Raw genomic sequence first — 24,800 nt, 5'->3', positions numbered from 1 at the left:
CCACTTGAATTCTGGGTAGAAGATCTTCACACAGATAATGTGTGGTATGGATTTTTAGAAGTGTTAAGTAGATTGTGTTATTGTTGTGTTTATTTGTTGTGATGTATGTAACAGGTCTCCTGTAAATGAAAGGAGTCTCAACAGATTATCTTGATTAAACAAATAATAAAATGAAGGTTTTTCATCTTAAATGCAAAATATATTCTACATTTTTGTTTTAATTACTGCCCTGCAAGTTGTTCCTTCAGCAAATTGCCTTGTTTTGGGATTGTATGCTCCAGTTGCCAGTTGGTTCATCACGATTAATCCGATTAATCGTTTCAGTGCTTGTTTGGATACTTTCTAATAGTCCACTCCAGACTGAAAGGCAGCAATAATTATTACTTTAAGGTTATTGCTGTTACCTTTCCATCCTGGCGTAGTGTTATAACGCCTGCCTGTATTTTTAGAGCAGAAAACTGCAGGTCATACATTTTGGTAATCGGTTAATCAAGTGTTTTTAATTAGCAACACCTAAAAAAAATTATTTCATCCATGACTTTATCCAAGAAGACCTTTCAAATGTATGTAAATGGGCTCAGTTAGTGTTACAAAACTCTGTTTGGCCACATTAAATGTTTGACTTGATTTTTTTTACGCTCACTTGCATGTGTGGGGGCGGCAGCAGGCAGAAACCGGTTGACGGAGAGGGGAAGCGAAGCGCTGCCTCCCTCCCTCCCACCTCCTCTCTGTGCGCACCGAGCTCCGCTCCTCTCTCCTACATTATTCAAACATGGCGAAACTCTTTACCATTATCCCACCTCAGTCACCGTCCTCCGCTTCAGCGCTACCGTCACCATCTTTACCGTGTCCGCTGCCGTTATCTCCGGCCCCGTGATGACCCGGGAGGATGGAGAAGTTGTCGGCGAGCCTGTCGGAGATCACTTGGAGCCCCTTGGCGCTGCCGCTGGACGCGGTGGTCAGCAAGTACCGCCTGCCCACTCTGGTCCGCTTGGCCCACGGTAAGAGACAACCGGCGCCCGTGGGTGCCTAAAAAGTTTTCGCCATTTGTGAACTTTAAGCGTACAGTGACTTCTCGGCGCATGTTTGTACTGGCGATTATAAATAATCACAAATGTGATTTTGCTGCTAGCAAGCGAGGAAAAAATTATTAAATCAGTATACTTAAAAAAATTGTATGAGTTTTTATAAGTACAACTTTGAAGTGTTATGAAACAATTGTAAAAAAAAAAAAATAACTGAAAAAATGTAAAAAATTAATAAAATGTCAAGTGGGCCGATAGAAAATGGCATCTTCCGGTTTGAAAATTTCAAAATAAATGCACTGACTTGTTTTAGAAAGTTTAGAAAAAAATGTAAAAATCAATCAAGTTTATATGTATAGCATATTTCGGCAACAAGGCAGATCAAAGTGATTTACATCATAAAAACAAAATAAAAGTCATAAAAACAACAGTCACCAATTGAGAAACATAAAATGTTAAGTCACTTCAAATATGTTGGTTCAAAAGAAACTCTAAGCAGGTGGGTGGTTAGCCTCGATTTAAAGGAACTCAGTCTTTCAAAAAAAAATGTAGGTATTTAAAAGATACAGAAGAGATTACAAATTAGTTTGATCAAATTAGTTTGTTGTCCTACTAAGAAGTCAAATATAAGAATACAATTTCTTTACATTGACTGACATGAAGCATTAATTCATATGAATAAAAAATAACATTACTTCTTTATGGTGGGTTGGGTTGCCATGCAGTGTCATTGGTAGATTTGCTCAAGAGAAGGCTTGTTGCACAATTTATTTTATTAAATAATTGGAGAACCAAGGAAGCAATAACCATGACATCCTAATAAAAATAACAATAATAATTAATAATAATGTACAAAAGCATGTTTTTGATATGAGTAGAAATGTTTTTCATTTGAAAAATATGCTTGCTAAAATAAGGGTTTAAGTAAATTATCTTTTCAATCTAATAAAAGAGATAAGATAAAGAGACGAGTCTTTCGCCTAAAATAATAAATATTTATTAGTCCAATAATATTCCCAGCAACTCAGGCCAAATCCCTACTATTGTCCCTACTGAAAAAAATTAGACTATTTTTAAAAATCAGTGGAAGAAATTCCAAGAACAAAAAAAGTATATGAAATTCAAGGGGATTGATAATATAATCTAAATAATACTCTCCATAGCTTAGGCCAAACTCCTACAAACTCATACTAATAAAGATATGTTATTATTTTAATAAACATATTTACATTTATTGAAAGAGATTATCCTTTCTGTCTAAAAGAAATAATTGAGATTCAAGACAATAAAATAATCAGATTTTAATCAATTTCTTGTTTCAGAAAGTGCAAAATGCTTTGGAGTTGTAATGTTTCCATAAAATTACCTGGATTGTTTTTAATTTTTTTAGTGGAATCCATCTCAAAGATGGGTTAGGTTACCCAAAGTATGCACATACATTTTCTGTGTATGCACATATTTTAACTCTTACATTTTTTATCATTCTTAAAATTTAAAGTTTGACATGAACTAATTAATTTATGATTTGAACAAAATGAAAGTGATTATTCTATTCTTCTTAATAAATGCAAAGAGTTAATTAATTAACCACCTACTTTACCAACTCAAATTTATGTTTGCCAATTCTTCCCACTCTTATTTTGAAATCAGCTGAGGTGTATTTCCGTTGCGTTTTGGGACGATCTGTCCACTTTGTGGCTCTTGATTAATCTCTAACAGGGCAGTGACTCCACGGGCTTTCATATCAATCCACTCTCTCGCCCACGGAGGTGTTAAACTAAACATTTTGATCGCGCACACTGCTTATTCGTCACATGCTTTACTGCCAGAAGATTTTCCACTCCGACCGCAGAATTGCTGTCTTCACTATGGGAACGGGCGATGGGTGTCGCGGCCAAGTTGTTCCAGTCCAGGAGGCCCGGAAAGCCACAAAGTGTCTGTTGTGCTGCTGAAGTGCTGCTCAATCCCATTCATATGCAAATGCTGTAATCTGTCGAAGAACGTGGAGAATACTAACGAGGAGCGACGGCGAGGCAAAGCTCCAACTTTTCACCGTGGACAGAAGCGCGCATGTCGGGCTCCTGGAAAAATGCGCACCTCGCCTCCTGGAGACGCGCGTTTTGTTTTGGCCGCAGCACCGGTTGGTGTTTATTAACTGCGCTGCAGTTGCCCCCACAGATCCCTCCTTGTTTGCACTGCCAGATGGCATTTATGTGCAACAAGATGACAACTTTCTCAAGTCAACAAACAACAGGGTGATTATCTGCATGCAGAAACTGCAGTGCGGTTGCGTGAGTGCGTAAGGAGCTAATGTGACGGGGAATTTCCTGCAATGTTATGAATGATCCAGACTGCAAGATATTAGATTATCCAGAAGCCTAACTGATTGCGTGCTAGCAAATACATTTGGCTCTACAAAGGAAATCCTCAGACATCTATAATCCCACAACTGGGAAGTTAGATAAACTTTGGTTGCTACAAAGTTTATCTAACTTCCAGAGTAAGAGGGAGATAAATAATGATGCCATTTTTTTTTTTGTTCTTTTAAAAACGTGGTTACAGATTTGATTGTAAAGATAAGCAACTTCTCTTGTTTTGGCTGCATAACTTGATAAAGATCAGCAGTTCATTATGTACATATTAATTAAATTACATATGCTAGGTTAAAAAACTTATATGTATAAATTAAATTACTTATTTTAAAATTGGTTAAAATGGAAGTAAAAAGAATGGATATAGTTAGGGGTAAAAGGTAAGTTACATAAATTTAAAGTCTAGTTTCCATTAAATAAGAAATGTTTTTAAAATCACGTGAAACATGCAGCGCCATCATCCTCCGACTATGTCCTGTGGTCTTCTTCGTGATTTCCGCCACTAGTAACATCCGGTTGTTGTTCCATGATGCAAACAAAAGCGTTTTCATCGCAGTTTGGCGAAATACACGAATGTCGATGCAAACCACTTTATCCAAGTGAAAAAAAACTTTTTATCAAAAAAACGGGAGATTATTCCTTTACGGTGTTTCCATTAAGCAAGTTTAATTCCAATTTGCACAATTATATGGCCAATGGAAACCCAACTTCTAATTTCTTTTGTAGTTGAAGGCAAAATATTTTTAACCTTTAGATTTAAGATTTACCAAATTAACACAAGTCTTTATTTCCAGTTTTTATCCAGATTTCAGTCCAAACTTTTTTAATTTTGACAATTTTTTTTGTTTCTGTATCAACACTGAGGTTTCATGTTTCATCCTTCTACTTCATAAAACATTTAATCAGGATATTATTTGTACATAGAGTTTTAATCTAAGACTGCAGTACATTTAGATGAAATTACAATTTTATTGAGCCACATTTCTACAGTCTGTACCCAAAAAATGCAGTGTTTCTGTGATTGAACTGTACCACTGCGCTGTCAGCTGAGATCAGTCCAGTTGTGCCATTAGAGAGGAAGAGGAGGAGGAGGAAGGTGGGTTATTTAATAGTAGGATGCCAGCTGAATAACAGGGTCCTGATAAGTAGCAGCTAGAGAGTTGGTGAGGCGTCACTGATGGTGGTAATTATGAACACTGAACCCCGAGTGTGTGTGTGTGTGTGTGTGTGCGTGTGTGTGTGTGTGTGTGTGTGTGTGTGTGTGTGTGGACGTTACACTGTAAAACATTTGAGCCACATTTAGTTGTGTCTACTACCTGCTGCTCTTTAAGTCAAATAAATTTTGTCAGATTTAGATTTTGAACCTAAATGTGAGTTTGTGAAAGATAAACTTACAGCAGTAAGTTGTGTTAACTTTTTATTCATTGTTGAATAAACTAGAGCTTTCAGGTTAGCACTTAAAAAAACAGAAGAAAAAGACCGTTGTGGGAATTATTTCCCAGAATGCTTAGCGGCAGGTTTTTGTATCCTGAGATGGAAGTTCGTTACGTTGATCTGACTCTTGTGTGTTAATAAGGAAAAAGTTTGAAGATGATGTCCTTATATTGAAATGTTTTTCAGCAGAATTCATTGTGATGTTTAATAAAATTTAGAAATTTTGCAATACAATTTGAAACAATAATTTAAATTATCCATCCATTTTCTTTACACCTTTGTCCCTCAGTGGGGTCAGGAGGGTTGCTGGGCGAGAGGCAGGGTCACCCTGGACAGGTCGCCAGTCTGTCGCAGGGTAACACAGAGACACACAACCAAGCACACACACACACTCACACCTAGGGGCAGTTTGGAGAGGCCAATTAACCTGATAATCATGTTTTTGGACTGTGGGAGGAAACCGGAGTACCCGGAGAAAACCCACACATGCACAGGGAGAACATGCAAACTCCATGCAGAAAAGACCGGGGCCGGAAATCAAACCCAGAACCTTCTTGCTGCAAGGCAACAGCTCTACCAACTGCACCACTGTGCAGCCAAAATTTTTTAAATTATTCTAAAGTAAAAATATGTAGTTATTTTAACTCGATATTGTGAGTAAATAATAGAGAAATGTGGCTCTTCAACCAGATGAGGGCAGGTTTCTTTTTATTGTGAAATAATTATTTGGTTTAAATTGCAGCATTAAGTTAAAACTCACAGTTCAAGATTAATGAACTTAAAAAACAATATTTAGACAATTTGTCTCTGCTGTTTAATCAACTTCATGAACTTTAATTTCTGAGTTAAAACCAAAACAATTTTCTTGTCGACTTTAATTGCATTTTCAAGGCAGCAGGTGGATTTTCATTTTCAAGTTAAACCAACTTCAAATGTTTTCAAGCATTTTCCACCACAGATCTCCTACGTGAGACTAAAAAAGTGAAATGTTTTAATAAATGTTTTTCGATGTTTGTTTCTGCGCTTCAGGTGAATGCGTGGAGGGTTTGTCGGAGGACGACGTGGTGCTGCTGCACTCCTGCCGTCAGTGGACCACTGTGACGGCCCACAGCTTGGAGGAGGGACACTACGTCATCGGGCCCAAGATCGACATCCCACTGCAGTACCAGGGTCAGCATGGACTCTTAAACACACACAGTTCACAGCTGCAGTTTGGTTACTCATAACCATGGAGCCCATAGACAAAGGAATCACCAAGTAGTCACTCAAACGTTTATCCACAATCTAAACATACCCATTGTTTATAAAATGTCCCATTCTCCCTGGGGGTAAAAATAAATACTTGTTTTATTTTCTGTAAAGGTCAACATATTCCACTTGTTCTATTTCTAGAGAGTTCTGTTTGTTCCTCTTAAAGCAGGCTGGGTAATGTCAAAGGAAAGGAAGCTATGCTGTGTTTTTGTGTTGAAATCTGGTTTTAATTCATTGCTTATTTAATACAAAGAAAAAAAATCACATCTTGAAAAGCAGGACTGCTCACTGTCAGCTCTGCAAGTTAAAACATCCTAAAGTTCAGTGTTTATTGTCTGGATTAAGTGTGGTTAAATTTATGCTGACGTCATCTTAAATCGACTTGAGCTAATTTAAGTTCATTTTTAAAAAGAAACTTAAATGTTAAGATCAATGTAAGTTAGGTTAACCTCAAGTTTATTAAAAGTTAAGAGAAACTAAACAGATAACAATTCAGTTACATAAAAGTTAAGTTAAAACAATCTGAAATTAAATTACGCTAGGTTAAATTACTTAATTTAGGGTTAAAAGGTAGATTAACTTAAGACAGACTGCGTTAGCTTTGAGGTAAGTTGCATCAATTTAAAGTCTAGTTTCTATTAAATAATAAATGCTTTTAAAATCAAACATGAATAAGTTTGTTGACGTGACGCGTCATTAAAAAACATCCTCCTCCTACCACTTCCTGTTGTCTTCTTCGCCTTTTCGTCCAGTAGTGACATCATGTGACTCGTGTGACGAGAAAAAAAAGTGTTTTCATTGCATTTTTGGTGAAATTCAGCCGATAAACTACAAAACCTTTTATTGAACAATGGGAGTTTTTTTTTTATTGCTGTGTTTCTGTTAAGCAAATTCAGTTCCAATTTGCGGAGCTATATGGTTAATGGAAACACAACTTCTCATTTTTCTTGCAGCTTGTTGTTGACTAGGGTTGTTGTAAAAGAATTAAGTACTCTATCGATTATTTTTTACAATTAATCAAGTAATCAGAACCCCCCCTCTCTCTCTCTCTGTCTATTACTTTCTGAAAATGACATCGGCAGCGCCCTTACCACCGTTCGCTCTGAAACGGTAACCACTCTGCTCCCGGGGGAAAGAAGCTATCGTACTCCAAGCATCGCGTCCGTCAACTTGAAATGCTCATTAATTCACCCCCCAAAAAAACCAAAACTCAGACAGTTTACCGTTACGCTGCTAGCAACAACTCATAGGCGGAAGTGAGCGCGCTGCCCAACACAAATAACGACGCGGCCGGAACACGGTGCCCTAAATAATAACACAAATTTAACGAAGCTTCGAGGCAGATTCATTTTCCTCGAGGAATTTTAATAATCGAATCATTTGAGGAATTGTTGCAGATCTATTATTGTCGACAAAAAAGTTTTCAACCTTTAGATTTAAAATATAAGTTTTTATCTCAAATTCAGCCTAATCTTTTTTCATTTTTACATTTTTGTTTTCAAGATAGGAAAAATTGAAATCAGCAACTTGTAAGCTGTTGTTTAAAACGTCACTTTGGCTGTAAAGCAGCGTTACTGCAGATATTCTCGCTGCTCCCGTTTCATTCATGCCTCCAACCTGCCACCATGTGATCTCCGGCTCATTGACTTGCGGTCTTCCCGCTGAATGAGTCTAGTCAGGATGACCTCACCGGAGCCCATTCTTCCCTCTCAGTGCAGCCTCATTATTTGCTGTGTAACTGGATCTTAATGCCTCATCTCCATTGCTTCCTCCTCTGATGCATGCAGCGCTGATGTCACCTCACGCTGCTGCCGCCTCTCAGGCTCCGCTTCGGAAGAAAGAACTAATATTTGTTTGGGAGGAGGGGATGCTGAGATCATCGTCACTTCAGACCATCCACTATTTCACAGAAACCCTGTAAAAAGACGATTTTTCAATTAAAAATGTTAATTCTTCAATAAATAGGACTTGAAAATACAGAGTAGAAGTTGATTTACCAGAAGGTTTACCTTAAAATCACTTGAATAAGAGCTCAGAATCAGTTCATCATATTATTGTCTGTGATTCATGTTTAGCAGGTAATTTTTTTTTCTATTTTAAATGCATAAAAAAACCAAATTAAATGCATGCAGTTTAATTGTTTACATTTTGACAGTGAGTTTATCACTTTATCTACACAGAACAAAAAGTGGTAAGCAGGTCAGAACACAGTATAAAACAAAACACTCCAAATATTAAGGACTTTTAAGACCTTGAATCCCCAGAAGTAATGTTAAATAACTTTCAGCTAACTATACAAATAGAATATAAAGAAAAAAAAAAGAAAAGATTCATGTGCAATAGCATTATCAGGAATAAAACAATTCTTAGTGTTAAAACAATATATAACAAACAAGTTTAACAGTAACAATGATAATAGTAATGATGTGTGATGATAAATGGTAATAGTATTGGAAATGTATATTTTCCTGTTATTATGCAGTCCTTATAAAAGATCTCCCACTTTTTCTGATCTTTAAATGCATCTACCAACTGAGATGCATTTGTCTGAGTTTATTAAAGATCAGACAATTTTTAAGTAAATGTGTTTTGATTCATAAATGAAAATCTTTTAATTTCTCATTAACAAGGGTTCAAAAGTAATACTTAAATAAAATAAAAAACCTGTAACAGTTTTTCTCTCTAATGTGCAAAAGTTCTTAGAAAGAAAATCATCATCGGTGCATCTTTCCTGATACTTATTTGTAAGAAAAGACAGAAGAAACATTGATTAGATAAGAAAAAAAATATTACTCCGAGGTTTATGCTAGCAGAAACCTCTACATTTATTACCACCGCTGGTAAAGATGTTGAAACTTATTAAAATAAATTAATCTTTCAGAAATTTCCTATTACCTTAAGATCCTTCTCGCTGTATGCGTTAGGCAAGTATAAGATGAGAGATATGCTGCTAACTAGTTTGTCTCCATACATGCTAGGTTACATGGCGATACGGCACTGTCTCCATGGTTACTAAAGAACACAGAAGGTACGTGTCTAACCGTCGGTAACCATGGAGACAGTGCCGTGCCGTCATGTAGCCTAGCATGTATGGGAAAAACAGGTTAGCGTCTTGTTTTTTGTACGTTTTTAATGTTGCTCCGGTGTGAGGGGAAACGCTGTTTATGACATAGTGACATAAATCATGTGTGAATTCAGGCAAAGTCGGTAATTTGATCAACACGTCAGGAGGGAGGAGATATGGGTCGGTTTCTAAGCTAGCTGCTTCCAACTTCTGTAAATACCGCCGACATTTATGAGCCTCAACCAGGTGTGTTACATTCACAGGTAAATTAGCTCGACTCGAACAAGTAGAAGCCATGAATAAACTGGCAAAAACAACTTTGGAAAACAATTTCAGTTGCTCCCGTCCTTCACTTCCGATGTCCGTCATGGCGCCTCTAATTATTAAGTGACGTAGTTGTAAAGGGTCAATAAGAAGTTACGTAAACCTACGTTTAAGGATCACTTATGAGCTTTTTAATTATAGCAGGTGTTTTGGCATCTGAGGCCAACCGACAGCGATGAGCTAACGTCTGAGGGATGACTTCATACAGGAAGTCTAAATAAGCCTCGGATGAGAGCAATATAGGTTTCCCCCGGGGGGTTAGACAGCAGGATGTCTCCCTCCTCATCCCGCTGACTGCATCCTCCTCCTGACGAGGAAGATGACATAAGGACAGATTGGAAGAGTTGAACGATCCTTGGGTTTTAAGGAGGTTTTTTAACACAGTCATCCTCATAATATGGATACAATAGCAGTGAGAGATTAATTCATAATATTACGACTTTATTCTCATAAAATTATGACTTTATTCTTGTATGACTTTATTCTCATATTATTTCAAATTTATTCTTATTAAATTTCATTCTTGTAATGCTATGACTTTATTCTTGTAAAATTATGACTTTATTCTCAAAATATTATGACTGTATTTTCATATTATTACAACTTTGTTCTCGTATTATTTTGATTTTATTATTGTACAATTTTATTCTCGTAATATGACTATTCTCATATTATTTCATCTTTAGTGTCATACAAGATTATTCTCATAATACTATAACTTTATTGTCATACTTTTGTTTTTTATATTTTTTTTGTACGGCCCCAATACTTCGTCGTAATTTTTAGCCTATGATTAAAATTATGATTTTTATTAAGAGTAGCAGTAGCAATTTTAGCCGTTTTTATGGGTTCTTGAAATTTTTTGTGTTATTGAAATAGTTAAATGCCCCAATACATTATAGAAAATACAATTATGAACAATTAATAACCCAAAACAAACTGCAGGGAAATGGTTCCCAATGAATGATTGACTGCAGTTAACAGTTGTAAAATTAAACACAGCTAAAATTCACAACATTAATTATGATAACGTTTAAAGATATACACAAAACACCCTTATATTTTTCTAAAATATATGTTAAAACATAATACACACTGACAGCAATGGGACACTGGTTGCTATGGTAACCACCAACTGTCAGGAGCAATAAATGTTAGGAAAAAAACAGAAAAAAAAAACAAAAAACTTTCTGACTAAACAAAATGAATCTGAAGAACAAATGAAGCAATGTTGACAAACTTCACAACTACAAGTCAATGTTAACTGACAGTAACTTTCACTCACTGGTTGCTATGGTAACCACCAACTGTCATGAGCCATAAATGTCAGGAGAAAATAAGTTAAATTGATTTGAATATCAAATAAATCAATGTTGACAAACATTCACAATTATAACATGGTTAAAACAAAATCCTGTTACATGTAAACCTGAGATTCAGCAGTTAATATTTTTCTATGTATAACAGATAGTCACTTTGAAAGTGCTCAACAAGTGCTAGAATTTCAACATTTCAGAACTGAAAGGTCCCTGAAAGTGGGTTAGTTTTAGTGTTGTATTGTTTGATGGAGAGAAGCTGCTTTTCCTTGGGGTTCAGCTTGAATTAGGAGGAGGAAGGCGGTGCTGGTAGAGGATGGTACAGTTTGGTATGCCACTCTGCCTCCCAGATAGAAAAGAAAAACTCTTTGGTCTTATCTTCACACATGCATCACTTTGTGGGAAAAAAGGAGACTCCTCCAAGGCATTTAGTTGTTTAAACGCAACCCAGAGAAGTGATAAATAAGGATACTGTTAGAGCCCTTTGAAACCAAACTGATATGGGGAAGCGTGTTGTGTTCTATGAATCCGTCAAAGAAAGTTAGCTAAACGGCCAGAAATATCAGCCGCGAAAACGCGAATCCATAAAGGTTACAGTCAGACGAGAGGATGAGAAAAGAAAAGCGACAGTGGAAGAGAAAGAGTTGTATGTGTGACTGACTGTCTCCATGGTGATGTGCCTCTGCTCTGCGTGAAAATGGGGGCCTCTTTATTGGTTGCCATGCCGACACTGTTGGCTGTCAGTTGGGTAAAGTCTGGTGCCAGGTCAAAGGTCATTGAGGTGTCTTTGTATTCTCCTTGTATGCAATAGATGTACACATTTCCACAAAACAAACTTTTTCTCTTCCTCTCTCTGCCTTTTGCTTCATTTTTATCCTTCATTGAGTTTTGTTTTCTTCCTGATTACTTCCTGTTTCCTTCCTGACTTCTTCCTGATTTCTTCTTTTTTTTCTTAATGTTCTCTTCCTGTTTCCTCCCTGAGTTCTTCCTGTTTCCTCCCTGTTTTCTTCCTGACTTCTTCCTGATTTCTTCTTTTTTTTCTTAATGTTCTCTTCCTGTTTCCTCCCTGAGTTCTTCCTGTTCTCTCCCTGTTTTCTTCCTGTTTTCTTAATGTTCTCTTCCTGTTTTCTTCCCAACTCCTTTGGATTTTGTTGTTTTGTGATGCTCTGCAGGGAAGTTCAAGTTGCTGGATGAGGACCGCGACGTCCGGGATCCAGTCCAGTATTTCTCCAGTGTGGAGGAAGTTGCTGGAGTCTTCCCTGACCGGGTCTTCGTCATGGAGACTATCACTTTCAGCGTCAAGGTGAACACTGCTTACTTCCTGTTGGGCTCACCTGTAGCACACTTCCTGTTCTGCTGCGATTCACAGAGTTTAGAGCTGGATTCCAACGCAGGCTGGGAATGACCGGAAAACGTTTTGGCATTTGACTTGTGTGATTTTCAGGTTTAATGTAGAAACAGTCGGAGAGAATATCAGTACTCTTTTTATCATCTATCTATGGATGGATAGATGGATGGATAGATAGATGTTTGCAGTTCAATTCAGTGAACTTATGTTGTTTTTTTTTACTTTAAATGGGTCCAAAATAAACAAATAATTTGATTGAAAACGTATAGAACTCTGTAGTGAACTCTGCAGCAGGTCATTTGATGTTAAGTTAGTAATTTTTCAACTCTGTGATCATGTGTGTTGCTCTGTTCCAGGTGGTTTCCGGGGAGTTCAGTGAGGACAGCGAGTCCTACAGCTTCACTCTGCAGGCTGGAGATGAGCTGTCACTGATGGGGAAAGCCGAGCTTCTGTGTGCCTCACCCCCAAAGGAAAAGACGGGACTGAGCGCGCTCCTGAGACGCCTGGGAAAAACTCCAAGAAGTAAGTAAGGGAGGCTGTTGAGCTCAAAATTTTAAGATATCTGACAGAATTGTTTTAGTAACGTACAAGGAGCTGGAGGAATTAGACCGTAATCTCAGAATTCCAACTTTTTTCTCAAACTTTTGACTTTTATATCAGAATTCAGATTTTTTTTTTTATTCTGACTTTGATCTCAGAATTTTGACATTAATCTGAGATGGGTTTTTTTTGAGGAATGTGGACTTTTTTTCCTCACAATTCTGACTTTTATCTCAGAATTCTGATGTTTGTTCCTCAGAATTCAGACTTTTCTTAGAATTCTGAGAGAAAAGTGAGAATTAATTTTTTTTGTTGAGTGACTTTTTGGAATTCTATGACTCGTAGCAATGTACAAAAATATTTCTAGATATCTCTCTGGATGAAGAAGTATACATACATAAACAGTAAAATTGGATGGATGATTCCAATAAATATAGTATAAAAATACTTTGTATATATATATATACACACACTGATTCTTATGTTGTAAATCACTGTCTTTTGTCTTTTGTGAATGTATTTAAATGTACCACATATATGTGTTTACATTTCTTGATTTTTTTATTTGTTTGAAATAAAGAAAGCATATAATTACTTTATGGATTTAATGCTAGTGACATTTATCCTCAAACTTACTTCAGAAGTTTATAAACTGAATTTGAAGAGTCAGAAACCTGATAGATGCAGTTTTGAAAGGCTTCTCTTTTATAAGAAAGATTAACTACTTGGTAAGAAAAAACAAAAAACAAAACTTCATGAGCAAACAGTTCTGCAATTTAAGAAAAACAGTTGTCAATAGAAATTGCAAAGAATTTGAGGATTTCATCATCTGCAGCACATAATATTATTAAAGGATTCAGAGAAACCGGGAGGATCTTTGTACACAAGGGACATGGCTAAGAATCAATTTCTAATGGTAGTGATTTTTAGACCCTCCGGCTGCCCTGCATTAATAAAAAATGTATAAACTCTGGCATGTGAGGAAAAAATACATCTGTAAACACGATCCAGAAAGGCCTCTGCCTCGACTTGCCTCTAGTTCGTCTACGACGGACTGAGGTGAAGCGGAAACTGTCTCATAACTTTGATGAATCTGAAATTCTTTTTGGAAATCATGAACATTGCGAGCTGCAGGCTAAACCGCCTGAGAAAGAAAACATCTCACTTTAAAAGCTGCACCAACAGCTCTCCAGGGCTCCCAAATTCTTAGAATGTTGTATAAAAACGCGCTGATGCAACGCACTGGAAAACATGTACGCGTGTTACTGATATTGAATTCAATTGATTTTTTTTTTCATTCTAAATGTTTAATTTGTTTTATTTGTACTATTTTGAACGATTTGCAAATGATCAGCCTTTGGTTTTCTTGCAGCAACTTCATCTATGGTTTGCATCAACGTTTGCAACACTGCAGAGCTGAATCTTTATAATTAAGATATCAAGAAACTACACTTTCAATGTTTCAAGGCTTTAACATCCGTGATTGCAGTTTGTAGCAATTTAAAGTTTATTTGTGTACAATAAACAGCAAACTGGTGACAAAATATGTGAAAGTTCAAGGGGTACAAATACTTTCTTAGGGGTTTTGATTAGGTTTTAGAAGTTATAAAAGTCTCTAAATTTAATTAAAACATCCAAAATATATCAAGATTTTGCCATGTAGTTTATATTTGCTTTGCATTTTCTATATATTTTTATTTCTTTCTGTAATCACCATTTCCTATTTTCTTGTTTTGGTGATGAAATTGCTATCAAAACATTTCAGTTATTGAATCCAAAAAATGAGCCGTTTCAAAAACCCACTTGCTTAGTCACTTTGCATCGTTACCTAGCAACCCAAGCTGAGCTCCAACATGTTTGGTCAGCTGCTGGAAAATCAAGTGTTTTGTTGTCGACTTACCATTCAGAAAACACTTCCTGCATTATTGTTTATTGTGTAGGAGGTTCTACTTCTGCTTGTCAAAGATGTGCGGTTGTATAATCGCACATCAGTTTGCAGCCATTTTTATGTGCGAAGAATAATTTTGTGCAAAAATGTGATTTGTTTAGGCAATAAATATATCCTAACCTAAGCATAATAAGTGACGTTAAAGCGTTATCAGGTTTTCACACCTTTCTCTGATTCTTCAGGTAAGACGCCCTGTCTGGTCTGTATGAACCACCGCACCAACCAGAGTGTTAGCCTGCCCTTCGTCTGCCGCGGACGCTTCTGCACACGTTCCCCGCTGGAGCAAGGCATGCTGGGAGGGGAGCACACAGTCCGCAGCATCATTGAGAGAGTCCGCCTCCCTGTGAACGTCTCGGTGCCTTCCCGCCCACCGCGGAACCCCTACGACCGCCACGGCGTGCGCGAGGGCCACCGCTACAAGCTGCTGAACATCGTCAGCAAGACGGTGGTGCTCTGCTTGGTCCTCCGGCGGCAGGAAGTGTCTCCCTCGCACTTCCTGCTGCTGCGCTGCATGCCTCGCTTTAACGTGGCCGAGGCCTCCGTCCACACGGCGGCGCTGGAGAGCCTGCTGCTGAGACACGCCTTCGACCCGGACGCCTACTCTCGGGCGGTTAGAGAGACGCGTCCAGAGCTGGAGTGCATGACGGAGGAGTGCGTGAGCCCCCGGCGGTCCCGGCTTTGCGTGTCGGGACAGGACTCGCTGGCGCCGGCGCTGCAGCGGCTCTCCATGTGCGGCTACGTGGGCGGGCTTTCTGAAAACTCTCTAGGGGCGAGGCTGGGCGAAGGACCCGGTGACGAAAGGGAGTATGTGACTCCCGATTGGACTGAGGACGAGTTGAGGACCAATGAGGAAATCCCTTATGAAGAACTCTGGACCAATCAGAATGCAGAGAGTTTGGGGAAAGAACCAAACCTCATTTCCTTCCACACGTCTTCCTCGTTGGACGGGTCTCTTGGTACCGTGGTGACCAGAGTGTCTACCCCGCCACCTATACCTCCAAAATCTGATGCTGTGAGTGTTTTCTGGGTTTCAACAGTCCACAGCTGCATCCGGCTTTTAGAAGCTTGAATTATTCATATATAAGAGCTTCTGAAGCTCCTGAGACACTTACAGACATAAACCGTTTCCAGGAAACATTTCTCTAAGAATATTAGAAAACTCAATTCATACAGAGGTAACAATTAAAAGGAAAACAGCTGCAGGTTAGGATGACTGGTTTAATCACTGCTTTGGTTTTCTGACTGTTTCTCAGTTTTACTGAATGTTTTATAAAAGTTCAGTTCTAAGATCCTAAAAATGAATTCATGTGATTTTTTTTATTATCAATGTGAGTTCAAGTAAGAGAAAGTTAATAAAGACAAACAGAGACATAATTAAAGGATCAGAGAGAAAATATTCACATTGATTCCAACTTGGAATCAAGGGAGGGAGGAGAGAAGGAAGGAAGAAAGGCAATCTATACACAGTTTATACTGTAGGTCAAAGCTGTCCCTCTACATTCATGTAGAAAACTAGATGATCATTTACTAAACTTTTCTCTTTCTCTGTGTGGGTGAAGACATCTGCTTAGCAACTAAATTACAGCCTCTCCTACAGTCTTCTTCAATCCCTGATATTTAGCCTGCCAGAACAATGGGCTTGCATGTGTGTGTGTGAACCAGGTTTTTATATCTTCATGGGGACCTATTTCTGTCTGTGGGTTTCTGGGGACCACTGCGTTTATGGGGACATTTCTTTGGGGAAATGCTATTTTTGGGTTAGGGGTTAGGTATGTGAGGATTAGAGTTCGGGGTAGGGTATGTGATGCTAAGGGGTGGGTTAGGGGTAGGCTGTAGAAAATGAATGGAAGTCAATGTGAAGTCCCCACAAGACACAAAAACACGACTGTGTGTGAGTGCAGTAGAGTTTGTTTGAGGTGTAAAGGTCACCAAGTTTGACATTTACCAAGCCAAACACACACTGTGAGAAGTGTTGGGCGTTCACTTTTTTTCCCCTGATGCATGTGTGTTATACTGTGTGTGTGTAGGTGAGGGAGGAGTGCCGCTACTTGCTCGCCCCTCCGGTGCCGCCTCGCTGTTCTAAAGGAGGCTCCGTCTCCAGTCCGGCCCCCAGCCCGCCGGTTCCGCCTCGCTTCCCCAAAACCTCCACCTCCCCGAGGCCAAACCTCTCCTTCTACTCCTCCGGACTGCAGGACAGGTGCAGTAAAACCTGCATTCAACAAGTGCTGGAAATCCTTGGAAATGCTGGAATTTCTAATCAGCATTTTCAAGGTTTAAGTATTTGATTTCCGTCTTAAGTCCTTGAAAGTGCTTGATTTCCAAACTACACAGTTTTGTAATAAAGTGCAAAATAAATGTATTGGCTCTTTGGTTACCTAGCAACTCACTCACTCTTTGGTTACCTAGCAACGACCTGTTGAGTAACTGGCGCAGCAGCAGTTTAAGGTTTTGCCATTGTGCCTTATAACTGCTCAAAAATAAAAAAAATATAAGCAATAATGTGAAGTGAACACTGTGAATAAAAGAGGAAACATAACACAGTATTTCAGATTTTAAAACACAAAATATCAACTGATATGAAACACTTATAACTACAGATCGATTTTAACGATGAAGAATGCGTAAGTAAGGACACATTAATCCCTGATGGAAAAGATTTTAGAAAGCATCACAGAATTAAAATATTCTACTGAAGTCATGGTATTTGTTGGTTTTGTTCTTCCTTTTTGAGAAATTAGCCTTTTTATCACTAAATCACATTTTATAATAGCTAATTTTTTATTTAATAAAAACCAAACTTTTTTGTTTCCAATTTGCTCCAAACATAAGGCTTAAGATTTGTTGGTATATGTGTTTGTTTCCCAGCTGCTCCCCTTCTCCGGACGCCACCCTCTACTGCTACCCATGTTCCTGGGCCGACTGTCCCGCTCCTAACCCAGGCAGTCCGGACCCGACCTCCGCCACCCCTGCAGAAAACACATCCAGCTCTCAGCCTGCGCAGGCCACCTGGGCGGAGCCCTGGGTGGAGTCCTTCACATCCCCCACACCTCGACTCCGGCCGCCGCCCCCGCACAGCCGATTTGCCCCGTTTGGCGCATTGAACCCCTTCAACCGCCAGTCGCCTTGCCCCTCGCCTGAACCCGCAGCGAATGATTCCTCCAGAGGCGCGGAAGGTGGCGGGACGTCATTGAGTGGCGCTGATGGGTCCCCCTCTCCTCCTGACCCCACCTGGAGGCCGCCCAGCGACCTTTCCGCTCTGTCACTGGAGGAGGTGTCGGCGTGCCTGCGGTTCATCGGCCTGCCGGAGGCGGCGGTGGCAGTCTTCCAGAGGGAGCGGATCGACGGCAGCCTTTTGGTGCAGCTGACTGAAGACATTCTGTCACACGACTTCCACCTGAGCCGCCTCCATGTGACCAAAATCACACAGTTCATCCAGGGCTGGAGGCCCAAAATCTAACCCTGCCACCCCGGTAATGTGCCTGATGGCAACACAGCCGTCCTGAATGTGCCTTCCACTGTGACCCACTGGCTGCTGAGCCCCACTGCTTGAAGCCTAAGGAAACCACGCCCCCCTGTGGCTAAACTGCAGAACTGACTCTTCACTCTGCAGATTTTAATTTTATTTTTCTCTGAATTTCAGACTGGAAGTAGTTTTACTAACATTGGCTCCAGATGAAAATTGAATAGTCAAAACTTCCCGCTTTAGTTCTTATTTTAATTTTCGATAGAACGGCCTTTAGACAGCATTCGGAGTTCAGTGGCCATGAAACGGAAAAGAACAAAAAAAAAAAAACATCTTATTTGAAGGGGTTTACATAAGACTGACATGATGCAGTCATAAACATGAAGGAGGCGTCATGAATGTACATGACTGTTGTCCTGAAGTGTCACTCAGTAAATAATGGCATTTTTAATGAAAAGTCACATAAAAAATGTCACTTTTATTGTAAAGTTGCATTAAAAGTTGTAAATAGTGACACTTTCATTGTGACTTTGCATTAAAGGTGTCACTATTTACAACTTTTAATGAAACTTTGCATTAAAATTGTCTCTTTAAATGCCGTTTTACATTAATAGTGACTCTTTTCAACGGACTTTGTATTAATAAACGTCATTATTCACTGAATGACATTTGCTGACAACAACCCTTCAAATACAGTGTTCCCCCCCAAAAAACATTTAAATTTCAAATTCAAAAATACTTTTTTGACCCTAAAAGAACATTAAATGTTGTTTTACCTCATGTTAATTCAAAATTATTCAGAATTCTTGTAAATGTGGGCAGGAAGCATCACCTGTAGCAGTCTGTGTCACGGTCAATTTGAAGAAGCCTCTGACTGAAGATACTCTGTTTTTCCATGACAGTATCATGAAGAAGATGAAAATTATTTTTGACTTTTTTTTTGTAAATTCTAGTTATTATTATTATAGGTACTGAATGAGTTTTGGACGATTAAACCTAAACTTTTGACCAGTAGGACGAGTAAAACTGAACATGTCTTTCAAACTGGTTTCCCTTGAGCTTTTGTGGGATATAACTGGAATGAATGGAGGAGCTTAGGAGCTAAAAATAAACAACAACTAGTTAAACTAAATTAATAAAATAAAAACAAATACAATGTGTTGTTAACTCTATAAGTACAAAATTTGGGGTTAAACGTTCAGCCATGAATGTCTTGGATTTTCTGTGCTTCACTGCAGTGACACTGTGGGGAATCACAGCATAACTTTATCGATAATTTTAGTTACATTAATTTGCTTCAATGACACATTAATTTTTTTCTTTTTAGTTTCCCCAAGCCTGAGAAATGAGTTTTTATGATATACCTCAAATTTCTTGTTCTGTTATGCTTTATTTACCCAAATAAATGTAACTACAATTAAATCTCGCTTTGTTATTATTTCACAACATTTAAGAATTAAATTAGGACAATTTAAAGTCCCAGTAAAAGTAAACAGATTGCAGATTTCTGGCCGATCACCGATCTTTAAAAAGCCTAACCTGCTGAGTGTGATCCACCCTTATTAGATGGTTTAAAGTTTACAGACCTACATTTGATTCTGTGAAGATTTTTTACCATAATTATTGATTAAATTCACTAAATAATTGGCCTACTAATCCAGATGTATTAAAATTGTAGATATATGTAAAAACAAAGACTTATTTTCTATTTATAGAATAATAAAATGGCCAGATGTGTCCAGATAACTATGGAGATGCAATTTTTGTTTTTCTATACTTGATTGTCTATGTATCTGTATTGTTGTCAGTTATATTTCACTTTAAAAACATTTATGTTCCCAAAACTCAGTGGTGTATAGACAAATGAAAAAGCTGCTTAGTGATGTTTTTGAAATCTGCTCCTTGTGTTACTTTACAGACTGAAGTAAATGAAATATTGACCCTGTAACTGCATGACCGCCATCAGACGAACGATGCAGAAATAAATGAATGTTATGCGAAATAAAACAAAGCTAAATGAGTTTTGATATTTTTTTAGCTGAGCTGAACTCATCAACATGCAGATTGTAAACGATGAAAACTCAGTGGTTCAGTCACTATCCTGGTAATTAGCATTTTAACAAAATGAAACTATTAAATAGTGAAGCTTTTGTTATCAGGGATGGGTAGTTTTTGTTATTGTTTATCAATATTTGACTTATTGTGACACCAGTTAATTCAAAGTATTGTTAGGATTGTTACGTCTACTATCAAGAAATCCAGTAATGCAATGAAATGCAATTATTACGTGAAGCTTAGCGGTAAGAATCACACTTCTGCTGGTAAGCTGAAATTAAAATACAAACAGTGTATTTGTGTTTAAACTGTTTCTGGAACAGCAGAGACATTGAAAAAATGGTCACTGTTACCACAAATCAAGTTTTACATCAATCTAAATGCAAAGAAAACTGATTTTCTGTGTCAAATAGTTGTGGACAGGTTGGAAAAGTCCACGACAGCTCAAGACTTAAACTGAAAACTTCTTCAACGTGTCGCTAATCTGTTGTTTTTGCATCACCTACATCTGATGTTGTACCCACAAACAATTTGTTGACATCGCATCACCGCAAAAACACAAAATCTTACCAAGTATTTTTGGTCTAGTGCAAATATCTTAGTAAACTTAAAATCTGACAAAGCTAATTTAGAAGTTAGCTCTTTAGTAAGGTATAGGAGCTTGTTTAAGTCAATAATTTCATAATATTGATTAAAAAGAATGTGTTCCTTTTGCAGATAAATTAAGTTATAACAAGACGTTTTCCCCATGTAATAAGTGAAATAATCTGGCAGAGGAACTAGAACTTTTTATAAATTACTTAAAACAAGCTCTTATCTTACTAAAAAGTTACTTTTAAGTTGGTTGGTCTCATTTCAAGTGTGGTAAAATATTTGTACCAGAAATGAGACCAAAAATTCTTGTTTTTTCAGTAACACATAAAAAGTCACAGTTCAAAAAGTACATTGTGTGTCTTTGCAAGGTATTGAAAAGAAAAAGAACAGATAAACCTACAAAAACAAACTTAATACTAGAGATGTGCCGATCAGGTTTTTTCCTGCCAATTCCAATTCCGATCACCCATGAGGACCGATCACAGCCAATCACCGATACCGATCACATAATTATAATTATTTTAATCACAAGCACCTTTTATGGTACCTTACCTTTCATTTGTTTGGAGGCATCGTTAACATGGAGACTACAAAAAACATGCCACATGCAGCACGAAAAAAGCAAAAGCTCAAAGTATTCCAAGGTGTTAAACATAAAAACTGTTAAACTGCCCAACTTCAAAATGGCCACTGCCTCGTTTCCTCCATGACAGCCCTGAAACTGGATGATTGGTTGCCTTTCATAAGCAGGACCTAAAACATTCACTGTGAAACACAGCGGACATTTTATATTGTAATTCTCAAATCTGCCACTCTTATAGAGTATGATATTCATTTGACCTTGTTAATATTAGACCCAATTGTTTGATTATCTTAATTTAGTTTGATTTCGTGTGTGCAAGAAATATAGTTAAGTCCTTTGTCTGAAAGAGCGGTGCGTTGGCGCCATAATCAAAAGAGTCCACTAGGGGGACTCGTGGGCCCTTTACAAACAATACAAGAGTACGTAAAGGCGCACTGGTTTCGTCTCTGCGCATTTCTTCTCTTGTAATTGTCCTTTTTATGAGGTAAGAAATTAGATTAATCTTTGGAGATTGATATGGATGAATGCTAGCCCTGTGTGTGCGAGTTCGTATGTATTTAGTTTGTTTTGCGTCGCGTATTAGTTATCTTGTGATGTGCGAAGAGTGTTTGGCTAGCTGCTTAGCTTAGCTCTGTTCCTAACGGCAGTAAGCCGTTAGCAACATGTTCTGTTCGGCATCTAGCAGTTTGATTTGTTTAAATGAGATTTTTATGAAGAAGTAGAAGTAAGGTACTGTTCATCATTTTGATATTTCTATTTTTTTTCTTTATTAATTCACTTCTGATAGTAACATAACATTAATTCAAAGTGACATGTTTAAATATTGTTAAATAACTGTCATAATTGCATGAGAAGAGATTTCTGTGTTCTGCTCTTTACAAACAATACAAGAATAAGTAAAGGCGCACTGGTTTCGTCTCTGCGCATTTCTTCTCTTGTAATTGTCCCTTTTATAAGGGCCAACACCACAGGATGGAGCGGTTTACCCCTCTGGGGAGAAAATTTTTTAAAAAAGCTGAATATTATAAAAAGTATGAAGGTTATGAATTCCAAGAGATATGAACAAACAGGTGTTCTGTCATACCTCATCAATCCAGTATACCTCGTGGTAATGCGCATGCGCACGTCGATGTTACGTTTCTTATAAATCCGTCATACCTGTCGAAGTTTCATTTTGTGTGTTTTATTTCTCGGAAGTTTACGGTAAATATAATTAAAATAAGAAAAATCTAGTTATTTCCACGCAGTGTCCAGAAAGAGGTGTTGTTCTGCTTGTTGCCCAACAGCTTCGGTCAGCATCCAATCAAATTATTGTCAGGGGGCCCAAGATTTCTGGCGGTGCCACTGATAAGCACTACTGGTTACAATATGTGGAAAAAGGAACCATGAATTCACCTTAATTTAGATATAAAACTTGTTTTTAATAACTTTTTCCAAGAACAAAACAAAACAGGCATTGTGCAAATTGTACTGCTATCAGTAATATTATCTTTAACAGACTGAAAACATCTGAAGGCTCTGAAGAGGCTAAATAATGCAAAAAGTCAAAAATAAATCCTCTTAACATTGCCAAAAAATAGTCTAAGTAACTAATAGTTTTCTTTATAATTCACCTTAAAAATCTTGCAAAACATAAAGTGTTTAGATTAGAGCACTGGATGAAAGTTCAAAGTTGGACCAAAATGGAGAAATAATCAGTAAAAAATAACTACCACTTATTTTAATTAAATGATCCCAATAGATCTGCAAACTGAGGTTTAAAGTGATGAAGATCTCAAAAATGCAAATGGAAATGCTGAAAATTTCAACACTTTTCAATCTGTTATAAATAAAAGTGGCTGTTTTGTAAAATCCTCTCTGTACTTATTACCTTATAACATATCCTGCTCATTTCACCTTAAGATACTTTACTCTAAAATGGATCTATAAAACCTTAACAGCTTTCAGTGTTCCAGCTCAACACGCTCTTTCAAGATTATTTAACTCTGGATCATTACATTTGTTCAGTCTTGGATTTTGTGTTATCAGGAAAAGTCCGCTCCAACATTTGTGACATTAAACTATCCTTCTTCTCTGCAGGCGTCACCCAGAGGAACTTTGAAGAAATGAACACAAGTCCAGAAAAACAAATAAAATAGCATCATGAGAGTTGCCCAGAAGAAGACAGCAGAAAGGCAGCACTGTTTTTCTTAAGTGCAGCTATAAAGAAATGCCACTGATACAGTAGAACATACCCAGAGGGCGGTCCAGCTGGCACATTTCTCCCTTCTCCAATATTTTAATCTGATATCAGCCAAAATGACCTTAATATACTCAAGTGTAACCCAGTAGCCACTAGCACAAGACTGTGGAGCTTTCTGAGCCTTTATGTGCGTCACTAATTAATATGGATGTGTGTCTGTATACCATTTAAAGCGGTCTCTGTGTGCCACCTGCTCCAGGCAGCAGCACAACCAAGATTTCTTCGCTCCCCACGACTCATTTATGTTTATTTATTTATTTGCTGCCTTTTCTGCTAACAAGTTATTGTACAATCAGAACTTAAGGCCAAATCTTTAGCCACACAAGCAGATTTGATTATATTGTATCTTGAGGTCTGTTCCCAAGAAACAGCCATGAGTTGTAAAGATAAAAAGGGATGAGACATTTCCCCTCATTCTCTGACCTTCCAGTCAGATGTGCAACATCCTCGTTGCTCTTTTAGGACTAAATAAGGAAGTAACGCTTTATTCTCTAATTCATAATGTGGCTAAATCAGCATAGGTTAACAATTTCATCATAATTCAGATTTATTCATTCGCACTTTTCATTTCAACATGAATAATGTCTAATTTTCCTCCTATAGAGGCAAAAGCAGTTCAGGAAATTGTTAAATGAAGGAAAAACAGTATAATAGGATAAGAATAAATATACTGGTACAAAGAATAAAATACAAGAAAAAATACTGAAAAAATAAAGAAAAGTGGACATTAAAACTTGAAAATGCAGCTAAAAGGATGCATGTTGAATTATTCAAAGAACTTATTTTACTTAAGATTGTTTTGCTTAGAACAATCACACATTTGGCAAGACCAATTGTAACTTTAAAAGGCAAAAGTAAACACACATTTATTAAACTTGTTATATCATCTATTTGCCATGCACTTTATTTAATTATGTTGTTTAATTAAATTGATATTATTTCAGTGACAGAAGGCAATAAAAAACTGCTGATATAATAAAATGTACGCGTAAAATAGTACTTTGGCCATTGGGGGTGCAAGAGCGTAATTAGTTCATGCAGCAGACTGAAGAAGGACCTTGAGTCAACTTGACAATTACCTGAACTAAAACATTAACTTTTCAACTTTAGCTTTAATAGAATGCTGACAATAATCCACAAATATATGTTAAATATTTGATACAAGTGTTTAATGTAGGTCTTTAACGTATGTCTGACGTTTTATTGATTTTTTTTTTTCAATTTATTCATTATCGGCATTT

The 24,800-nt window shown here is 37.6% G+C and overlaps 1 protein-coding gene and 1 long non-coding RNA gene across 2 annotated transcripts; one reads left to right on the top strand and one right to left on the bottom strand.

Annotated features, from left to right (window-relative positions):
* The first annotated feature begins 675 nt into the window (after nt 1-675).
* Nucleotides 676-20,105, top strand: gareml (GRB2 associated, regulator of MAPK1-like). The gene is made up of 7 exons (XM_007576707.2): nt 676-1,001; nt 5,861-6,001; nt 11,959-12,089; nt 12,491-12,656; nt 14,805-15,634; nt 16,650-16,819; nt 17,488-20,105. The coding sequence occupies exons 1-7, from the start codon at nt 890-892 to the stop codon at nt 18,077-18,079; spliced, it is 2,142 nt and encodes a 713-aa protein (XP_007576769.1). The 5' UTR covers nt 676-889; the 3' UTR covers nt 18,080-20,105.
* LOC107834893 (uncharacterized) lies at nt 7,607-9,250 on the bottom strand. Its single transcript, XR_001660737.1, has 2 exons — nt 8,978-9,250; nt 7,607-7,997 (listed from the first exon to the last, which is right to left on the bottom strand). It is a non-coding gene; the product is annotated as an uncharacterized LOC107834893 (long non-coding RNA).
* Nucleotides 20,106-24,800: the final 4,695 nt, after the last annotated feature.

Source organism: Poecilia formosa, unplaced genomic scaffold (genome assembly GCF_000485575.1).
Source record: "Poecilia formosa unplaced genomic scaffold, Poecilia_formosa-5.1.2 Scaffold1, whole genome shotgun sequence".
Taxonomy (NCBI): Eukaryota; Metazoa; Chordata; class Actinopteri; order Cyprinodontiformes; family Poeciliidae; genus Poecilia; species Poecilia formosa.
The sequence above is the reverse complement of the archived record's forward strand: the minus strand, read 5'-3'. Positions and strand labels throughout refer to the sequence as shown.

Bases quoted from the DNA above. Each gene is read 5' to 3' on its own strand.
- gareml (XM_007576707.2), top strand. From the start codon at position 890: ATGGAGAAGTTGTCGGCGAGCCTGTCGGAGATCACTTGGAGCCCCTTG. The intron at 12,657-14,804 runs GTAAGTAAGGGA...CTGATTCTTCAG, and splicing joins CCTGGGAAAAACTCCAAGAA to GTAAGACGCCCTGTCTGGTC. The intron at 16,820-17,487 runs GTGCAGTAAAAC...TTTGTTTCCCAG, and splicing joins TCCTCCGGACTGCAGGACAG to CTGCTCCCCTTCTCCGGACG.